At 47.0% G+C, this 10,184-nt stretch overlaps 1 protein-coding gene across 1 annotated transcript in view; it reads right to left on the reverse strand.

Annotated features, from left to right (window-relative positions):
• Positions 1 to 449: 449 nt before the first annotated feature.
• Positions 450 to 10,184, reverse strand: part of LOC149451665 (uncharacterized) — a 215,653-nt gene continuing 205,918 nt past the window's right edge. Inside the window, exons 2-4 of the mRNA XM_089690360.1 lie at positions 4,380 to 4,586; positions 4,076 to 4,217; positions 450 to 3,191 (exon numbers count right to left, since the gene is read on the reverse strand). Of these exons, the coding sequence (XP_089546486.1) occupies positions 2,347 to 3,191; positions 4,076 to 4,217; positions 4,380 to 4,586 (1,194 nt within the window). The 3' untranslated portion in view covers positions 450 to 2,346. The remainder of the gene's footprint in view (positions 3,192 to 4,075; positions 4,218 to 4,379; positions 4,587 to 10,184) is intronic.

A 10,184-nucleotide genomic window follows, 5' to 3' on the forward strand; every position in this document is an offset into this window, starting at 1 on the left:
CTGATTTTTCCATCCCATAGACTTACACATTAGCCGTGTGTGGGGAACTGTGTCCAAGTATACCACGTCCACCACCACCCCTCTGTCCAAGTATACCACGTCCACTGCCACCCCTCTGTCCGAGTATACCACATCCACCGCCACCCCTCTGTCCAAGTATACCACGTCCACCGCCCCCCCCTCTGTCCAAGTATACCACATCCACCGCCACCCCTCTGTCCAAGTATACCACGTCCACCGCCCCCCCTCTGTCCAAGTATACCACATCCACCGCCACCCCTCTGTCCAAGTATACCACGTCCACCGCCACCCCTCTGTCCAATTATACCACGTCCACCGCCCCCCCTCTGTCCAAGTATACCACATCCACCGCCACCCCTCTGTCCAAGTATACCACATCCACCGCCACCCCTCTGTCCAAGTATACCACATCCACCGCCACCCCTCTGTCCAAGTATACCACGTCCACCGCCACCCCACTGTCCAATTATACCACGTCCACCGCCACCCCTCTGTTCAAGTATACCACATCCACCGCCACCCCTCTGTCCAAGTATACCACGTCCACAGGCACCCTTCTGTCCAAGTATACCACCTCCACAGCCACCCTTATGTCCAAGTATACCACGTCCACCACACCCCTCTGTCAAAGTATAATACATCCACCTCTCTGTCTAATTATACCACGACTACAGCCACCCCTCTGTCCAAGTATACCACGTCCACTGCCACCCCTCTGTCCAAGTATACCACGTCCACCTCCACTCCTCTGTCCAAGTATACCACATCCACCGCCACCCCTCTGTCCAAGTATACCACGTCCACCTCTCTGTCTAATTATACCACGACTACAGCCACCCTTCTGTCCAAGTATACCACGTTCACCGTCACTCCTCTGTCCAAGTATACCACAACCACCACCACTTCTCTCCTCTAAGGCCCAGTGGGTGTATGCCAGCCGGTCCACGGGCTTTATTCACCTTTATTCTATTCTATAATATTTCTGGATCATATCAATTGTGAGACAATGTGGATCATCTGGGGGGTGTCAGTACCACCCCCCATTATGGACAAGAGCCCCCCATGCTCCTTTGTATACACAGAGCTGAAGAAAGAAGGACAATGTATGAAATCCTCTTTGTCCCCAGTCACCCCCTCTAGATGGTTCTGTAAAGGGCCTACATGCTGGGACCGGACCTTTCTACTATTCATATATTGGAGGAATGTTTTGGGGTCGTCCTGATATCTTTCTGTCGTTTGTTTTCAGTTTTTGTGCCTTTATTTCCTTTTTGCATATTCTGTTCTATTCTTTGTAATGTGTAAACGATGATCGCGTTCCTTCATTGTTATATTTAATAAAAGCTCTTTTCTTATTATCTATCGCTTTTGTAACTTTGGCCGTAAGCCACATAGGTTGGATTTGTAGCCTTTTATACTTGTTGCCCATGGGAATATATTTTGCAGTGTGGTCACATACAGTCTTTATGAAGAACTCCCATTTCTGTGTTGTGTTCATCGATGCCAATATTCCCTCCCAGTCTAAGTCTTGGAGAGCAGCTCTCAGCCTTAGAAAATTAGCTCTCTTAAAGTTGTTTTTATTTTTCCCTTATGTGCTAGCTACAGCTAACAATAAATGAAATCATGTTATGGTCACTGCTGCCCTTGCAGCCCTTTCCATCTGTGGGAGGAGCTGAGTCTCCACCTCCTCATTAACACTGGGAGGCCTATAACAAACTCCAATGATGACCTTTGTAGTACTGCCCCCCCATGTGCAGTTCCACCCATAATACTTCAGCCTCATCACACTCTCCATCAACTAGGTCCTCTTTCACACTCGCTCTGAGATCACTTCTCACATAGAGACAGACACCACCACCTTTCCTATTTCCCCCGTCTCTCCGAAAGAGAACCTAGCCAGGAATATGAATGGCCCAGTCATGTGAGGAATGAAGCCAAGATTCAGCAATACCAATTCAATCCTAGTTCTCTTCATGCACCAAACCTTCCAACTCACCTATTGTGCTGGGCACACTTCTGGCATTGGGGAACAAACACTTTCATTCACTGACAGCTTGTCCATTCACTGACACCTTGTCCATTCACTGACACCTTGTCCATTCACTGACACCTTGTCCATTCACTGACACATTGTTCACACGGATTTTGTGTATTTTTCATTTGTATACAAATGGTACCAATTCCACTGGTTGTTTGTAACATGGGAACCTTCTTATCATCTGCCATAGCCCTCCCCCCATCTTTCCCCATTCCACCCCCCAAAAAGTACTGACCTCTGTCTGATCTGTCTACCCCGTTATAATACCTGATGTACACAAAGACAGGACTTCAGTGAGGAACATTTCCCTCACTCAGGACAGGAAAATAGCTTCTCCCCGTGTGAGATCTCTGATGTCTGAAAAGACTGGACGAATATGAAAAACATTTTCCACACTCAGGACAGGAATATGGCTTCTCCCCCGTGTGAGATCTTTGATGTCTGTAAAAATGGGACTTAAATGAAAAACGTTTCCCGCACTCAGGACAGAAATATGGCTTCTCCCCCGTGTGAGATTTCTGATGTTTGTTAAAACTGGACTTCACTGAAAAACATTTCCCGCACTCAGGACAGGAATACGGCTTCAATCCCGTGTGAGTTCTCTGATGTTCGTAAAGATGGGACTTTTCTGAAAAACATTTTCCACACTCAGGACAAGAATACGGCTTCTCCCCTGTGTGATATCTCTGATGTGTGTAAAGATGGGACTTCACTGAAAAACATTTCCAGCACTCAGAACAGGAATACGGCTTCTCACCTGTGTGAGACCTTTCATGTATGACAAGACTTGATTTTTGTGAAAAACATTTCCCGCACTCAGGACAGGAATACGGCTTCTCCCCCGTGTGAGATCTTTTATGCACATTAAGATAGGATTTAGAACGGAAACCCTTCCCGCACTCAGTACAGGAAAAGCTCTTCCCTGTTGGAAGGCCAGCCCGGTCCCGCACAGTTTGAGGTGCCTCAGGATACGAGGAATCCGATGGTCCATCTACACTGGGTGGTGCCGGATGGACATTGGAGGGAGCCGGGTTTTCTCCTGGACTAGACTGTGTGATGTCCTCATCTTCTACTTTCCAGTCTGGAGACAAAGTGAGACAATCCTCGGAGGTTTTCCTCATCTCCCGGCCATGGACTAAAATACAAAGACAAAGAGGATAACTAGACAGGAGCTGATTGGTTCCCCCAAACCAGGACTCCGCCCACATCAGGCAGCTCCTATAAAAGACCAGAACTGTCTTTTATAGGAGGGACAGTGATGAGGGGATTATAGGACGAGGGTCCCCACCCCCTCTATCACTCATCGCCATCTTCCCAACACAAGAAGTACTGCACTTCCTTATTTAGTCCATGATTTAGTCATGAAGAACAGCGGGGCTGAGCCCCACCAGAGGTCAGAGAGTGAAGATGGGGGAAGAACAACCAAGATGGAGACTGGACTGATCCTGAAGTCAGGAGTATGTAATGTACAATATAAATTATACAGTATAAGGGTCAGGACTCATAATATTGGTATTCAGTAATCAGTGGAAGTTTAAATGTTTACTGTAGACAAGTTGCAGAGATCCCACATCGCTGCCTCCCATCTCCTGAGACTGCACTCAGTGACTTGGGTCTGAGACACTACAGACATATCCCTCCACCCGGCACAGCCAGCAGAACACAGAGCAAGGAACCCTGGGAGGATTGTTCTGTCAGAGATCTTACTAGACCCGGACATGGGGAAGAACACCCAAGACACACACCCCAGGTGCCTAGGTCTAGTATCGCTTGTGCTGAAAAACATTATGCTGCCAGCTGAACCCCAGAACCTCCATAAATCCAGTCTAGAGACATAAATTGTGTCTGCAGCACAGAGAAGGAAGATTATCCGAGAGAAATCCAGGAATACAGGACGGGGAACACAGCTCAGGAAAGTGACCAGGGTATTACAGGCTGATATCACCCAGTCCCCGCCCTACTCTGGACCAATCAGTGAGCAGTATGGGTGGAGGAATGGATTTAGTGTTCATGACCCACCTGTGCTGATCTCTGTAGGAGTGTCCTCCTCTATAAATGTCCCCGTTATTCCATCCTCCTCCATAGACTGCTGATCATCCCTCACATACGCCTCTTCTTCTTCTGATTTCACCTCAAATTCTATATCGATTGGATCTCCACTCTAAATCAAGAAACAGATCAGCAATAACATCTGTAAAATATAAGCTTTAATATTGTGACATCAATTAAAACTTTCATATCATCTATAAAATATATTAATTCACAGAAAATATCAACACATCACCTTTACAAGTCCATGCTCTAGATTCTCCACCCCACCAACCTTGTAATGGTGAGGGATGGTGTGACCTTCCTGTGTGGAATCCCGGGAATACAGAGAACGGGGACATCTCTCTGGGGGGTTCCTGGTATTAGGTGGCTCCATCATATCCTTGTGTCCTTCTGAAAACTCCTCCATCACTCCATACTCCTCATCCTCCTCTTTATACTCTTCTTTAACATCAATATTCTCATCCCCGAGGATTCCACTCTGAAAGATATAATAAAACATTCATTGTAACAAACATGCTGTGTATAAATCACAACTACCAATAATTGTCATCATCTACCTGATGATGGTGAGGGATGGTGTGACCTTCCTGTGTGGAATCCCGGGAATACAGAGGACGGGGACATCTCTCTGGTGGGTTCCCATGACTGGATCCATCTGTAGGAAACACACACACTGACTGAATCCATTGTTTCTATGTGTTTATCAGATGATGGGGGATCTAGGTGGATCCTCCGTACTGCTCTCTCCTTTACAATAAAGTCTCCTCTTACCCGGTGATGTGAGGGGCGGCTGATTGTCCATCATGACGTCCTTGTAGAGATCCTTGTGTCCTTCTAAATACTCCCACTCCTCCATGGAGAAATAGACAGTGACACCCTGACACCTTATAGGAACCTGACACACACAATGATACAGTCACCATCCAGACACATCCCTTGTCTGTTACTGGAGAATGTCCCAGAATTCCCGGCACCGCTCACCTCTCCTGTCAGCAGCTCAGTGATCTCTCTGGTGACTTCTAGAATCTTCTTCTTCTTTCTCTCTTCTATCAGGGAGGGAGGTGGAGGCAATGTGATGTCATATGATCTCCAGACTTCACAGGAGGAAAACTCTACATCTGAACACAAAGAGTCACATCAAATGATATTCCCAGAATCCTCCTCACCTCTCCATTCAGGTCTCCATTTTATTAAAGCCCCACTTCAGGCTGAAGTATAATTCCCCCCACAGGACCCCCACACTACGCAGGGTATAGGCTTGTTGCAGCATTCTGATGTCATTACATACAACGCAGGACCAACAGTCCCACTTTACATGTGAGGATACCAAGGGGCCCCACATCCTAAGAGCATCAGAAAAATGTCAGATGAAGGGACATTGGGGGGAGGAGCTGTGAGGTCAGTGTGATGTCATAGGATTCTCTGACTCTGAATGGAGGGACATTGGGAGGAGGAGCTGTGAGGTCAGTGTGATGTCATAGGATTCTCTGACTCTGGATGGAGGGACAATGGGAGGAGGAGTTGTGGGGTCAGTGTGATGTCATAGGATTCTCTGACTCTGGATGGAGGGACATTGGGAGGAGGAGCTGTGAGGTCAGTGTGATGTCATAGGACATATAGACTCTGGATGGGGGGTCATTTGGATGGGGAGATTTGAGGGGTCCTCTATATGAGGCTCCCCTATAAACCAAATCCTTGTTCCTGGGTGCGTCCTACCTCTCCTAAACTGAGGAGTGAACTTTGACCTTTACCATCCAGAAATCTGTCCGGAATCTGTGGAAGTAAGCTGTCATGTGATCAGGTGACGTGCGGAGGAACGGAGTGTAAATAGCAGACAATTGTCTCCAGAGCCCCTAATGGTGGGGATGGATTTGGCGGCGTGCTGGTGCCAAGTTTCCTCCCCCCAGGGTCACTGCAGGTGTGGAGAAAAGCTGTGTAAGAGGATATGGAGGAGAGATGAGGAGGAGATCCAGGAATCAGGAGAAAGGTCAGGGCAAGCAACAGACGAGCGCATCCAAGAGACCAAGCCGGGGTCACTACACAGAAAATCAATCCAAGGAAACAACAGGCAGGACGAGGAATAGCAAGAAGGAGCTGAGAGACAAATGAGAATATTGCTCAGCCAATGGGAGATGATCTCAGCATGACTTCCATCATGAAGGAGATGAGGGGGAGGGGAGGAAGTCACTGAAGGTGACCATAGATCCATGGAAATTCAGCTGGTTCAGCAGGGATCGCTCACATTTCCATCCATTTGTGGCCACTGCCGGATAAAAGCCACTCCCCCAGCGGCTATAGCCAATAGCTTCAGTGCTGATCCGTGTATTCTGAGAGCAGAGGATTCCCCCCATTGTTAGAATACAAGAGTGCAGCGGGGAGGATTCCCTCATCCACCTCCAATGTGTGGATGGGGGAATCACTTCAGTTTTTATGGTCATCCCGCTGGCTGAACGATAAAACTGAACCATGTAGGCCAGCTTTGGGAGCAAATATATTATCATCAACTCCTCCCCCTGAAGGGGTTCATCTACGTATTACCTCCTCTGCCGCCAGATCCAGGAATGTCTCCTCTCTACTTCCTCATTCATGGAACTTCCTGTCTGTACCTGACATCACTTCCTGTCTGTACCTAACCTCACTTCCTGTCTGTACATGACATCACTTCCTGTCTGTCTTTCATAGAGACTTCCTGTCTGGGTAGAAGTGAGATCCCCACCTTGTGGAGCTCAGAGGAACTGCAGCCCCGAGAAGCGTCTGGTAGTGTGACCCCGGAGTAGCGGCAAGATGAGTTCCCCCATGAAGATGTGTGTCTCTGATGCATCTGCGCATGTCACGGTTTTTGGCAGCAGCAGATGATCGCCGATCACCATCCATAGCACAGAACTGCCACATCTAAGAAATTAATTATTATTAAATTTTATGATTATTATAATTATGAATTAACTAGTTAACAAAAGTAAGAAATTGCCATGAAGGGTTAATTCAAGAAGGTCGGATGCAGCAGTTTAGTAATCGATTGATTGTGACTGAAACTGTAACATGTGCAGATGTGTCCGGGACACACATCTTCATGGGGGACTCATCTTGCCGCTACACCGGCCTTGTGCTGGGTGTGTATGGACTGTAGATCCTTATAGAGGGGTCACCTCCACTCCCACCAAGGGGGACAGAAATATAGGACTCCTCGGGGGAGGGGTTTTGGCCCCTTTGATTTTGCAGTAACATTGATTGCAGATTTAGTCCTGTAGAACATCTGGTATATGGATACAAAGCCCCCCAGCTGGGAGTAAAGGGTGGAAATGGCTGGTGACCCCCAGATTTGGGCAATGATGTCATCACTATAAATGGATAAAACCCGCGCTATGTGTAACAACTCCAAACCTACAAAAACCTTCTAGCGGACTGCTGCTGTAACAAAGGGAAGGATTCCCTGTCATCTAGAAGAGCATTATGTGTCACAGCGCTGTCCTATTGTGTGTGCACAGAAATCATCACAAATACACTACAAATATGTGGAGACATTCAGAGATAAAGAGCTCGGGGCTCCAAATCCTATTCTCTGCACATCCACTGCTTCCACTTTACACCCACTTCATTGGTCCTATGGGGTTTATCAATAAATGAAGGAAACTGAACCGTGTGCAAATCATCCACAACATAAAGTGCTTTGTGCTCAAGATGCTGCTCCCTGCACATCCACTGCTTCCACTTTACACCCACTTCATTCATCTCATCAGATTTGCTGCTATAGGAAATCATTTAAAATGATCATAAAAACAATTCTGCAGCTAATTGGCCACTAGGATTACTTTTACATGAAAGCCACCCACCAGCTAATAAACCAGCACTAGAATGATGCCTGTAGCTGCAAGCATCCTCCCGGTATAACCACTCCAAGTCCAGCGACGTTCCAGTACATTGCTGGTCCATGTTGGACATATATGTACCAGCAGAGAACACGGACATACGATGAATCGGGTCTGCGGACCAATATGACTGCAATTCATTCTTTTCTGTAATGTCCATGTTGAGGGTTCGGCCCAATAAGTTTTAATTTCATAAACGGTGATAGAGTTCCATGTGAATTGTGTGACAAGAGCTGAATTTGGGGGGCGGCCATGTATTGTGGGGTATAAATTGCCTTGGCCCACAATTGGTACAAATCTTCTGTGAAGAACAGTGGAGGGGCTGAACACTAGTGCTGGCAGTGACCGGGCCGATCCGGCTAACACTGAGTATTGGGGACACTATACAAAGCCGGCACTAGTATAGTTCTGTTCATGATCAATATATTGATCCGTACAAACACTATACTAGTAATGGCAGTGATCAGCGACCTATAGCGTGAGTGCGACAGTGTGCGGCCAATCTAACGCCAGCTGACCCTGGCTGGGAGGGGCTTACTGACCCTGACACTATCTGATGTCACTAGTGGCAGGAATACAGTGATCAGTGAAACATTCTATATACTGACACTGTACTAATGGCACTGGCTGGGTGACGGGGCCATCAAAGGGTTAAATGTGCTAATCTAACCTGTGTGTGTACAATGTAGTGGTGCTTTTACTCGGTGCCGTGTTCTCTCTTCTCTCCCTGGACCGACCGGGGGGGCAGTGGGGGGTGCAGGCGCATTGACACTGGAAGCAATGCAGATTACGTCACTTTGCCAAGAGCTGCTGCTCGCCCACAAAATGCAGGTAAGTGGTTGGTAAGTAGGTAAAAAAAAAACCTTAAGAAAAATTTAAAACAAAATTCTCAATATGGTATTTAACTTTATTTTTTAATACTTGTATCAGAATAGTAGGATGTTACCATAGTAACCATTGTACTACTGTGGGGGGGAGGGGGGTGATCAGGGATTTTGTTTCCACACTTTTCTTTGCAGGAGAAATAATGGTCATTTCTCCTGCAATGCAAAGCTTGCTGTCAGAACCGAACTCATTCATCAACTGTCATCAGTGAGTTAGCTTTTTGACAGCTCAAGATTGTGATCTGTGATTGGCTGGAGCTGGTCACATGGTACAGGGTGCTGTGATTGGACCCATGTATCATGTGACAGCTGTGGGCCAATCATAGCTCACTAGGAGGAGAAGCAGAGCTGTTATGAATGAGATTGATTCATAACAGCTGCTTACATTGGATCACCTAGAGATCACATGATCACCGGGTCACAATCACTGGGATCTTCATTCCCCTGTATCCACCAGACACAGCAGTCGGGGGAGGCGAGCGCTGTGTGCCGGCTCGGGTGTGTGGTGTGCCTCCTGTGTTAGTACAGCCAGAGTGATGTACAAGTACATTGCTTTGCCTGTAGCTGCCGCCTGGCCACAGTACATTGCGGGTGGGAAGCGGGTAATCTAGGACTAAGGATTCCAAGCTCACTCCTTGGGCCATGATATCATCCAGGCAAGAAATGTAAGTTCTATGTTCCAATTATGAGGTGACAACAGCATAGAGTGCTTTCAGGATAATGGACAAAGGTAGACAAGCATTGCATGCTGTTGTTGTGTGAAGCAAGTCTGTCTTCTTTTTTATTACAGATAATACATTTTGTTTGGCTTTTTCTACATTGTTCCCCAATCCAGACATTCGTGGCCTCCTGGGCTGGATGTGCCGCTGGATCCAGGCCCTGGAGCAAGCCCTGGAGGTGGAACCAGACGAGGACCAGCCCAGCCTTGGAGACTATTTCAGGCAGCAATTTTAGTTTAGTTACAATTTTTTATGATGTTTTATAGTTTTCTATTGATTGTTGGTAATAAATGTTCTATTTCTCTTGGACAGTGCCCTGTGTTGTGTCTTCTTCAGCCTTTGCAGGTCGGCAATCTTCTTCATTGCAGTTGGAGCTGATCTGCATGTCCCTAAAGCATTGCAGGACTCTGCTAGGTCCAGCTGCACTGGACAATCTTGCTTACCTGGAATTTCTGGTAATGTCCAAACGAAGTGTTTTCTGGCAAGTCCAGCTTTAGGACTGTAGCAGATAGGATTGCATGTTTCCGAGAGGTAAACCAGCTCCTTCAATCCTAAGCTGGGATACATAAAGATTGAAGTTGTCTGCTTGCTGTCTGCAGCTACTCCC

This window comes from Staurois parvus, unplaced genomic scaffold (assembly GCF_062004578.1).
Source record: "Staurois parvus isolate SC_StPar_1 unplaced genomic scaffold, SC_StPar_1.0 ptg000526l, whole genome shotgun sequence".
Taxonomy (NCBI): Eukaryota; Metazoa; Chordata; class Amphibia; order Anura; family Ranidae; genus Staurois; species Staurois parvus.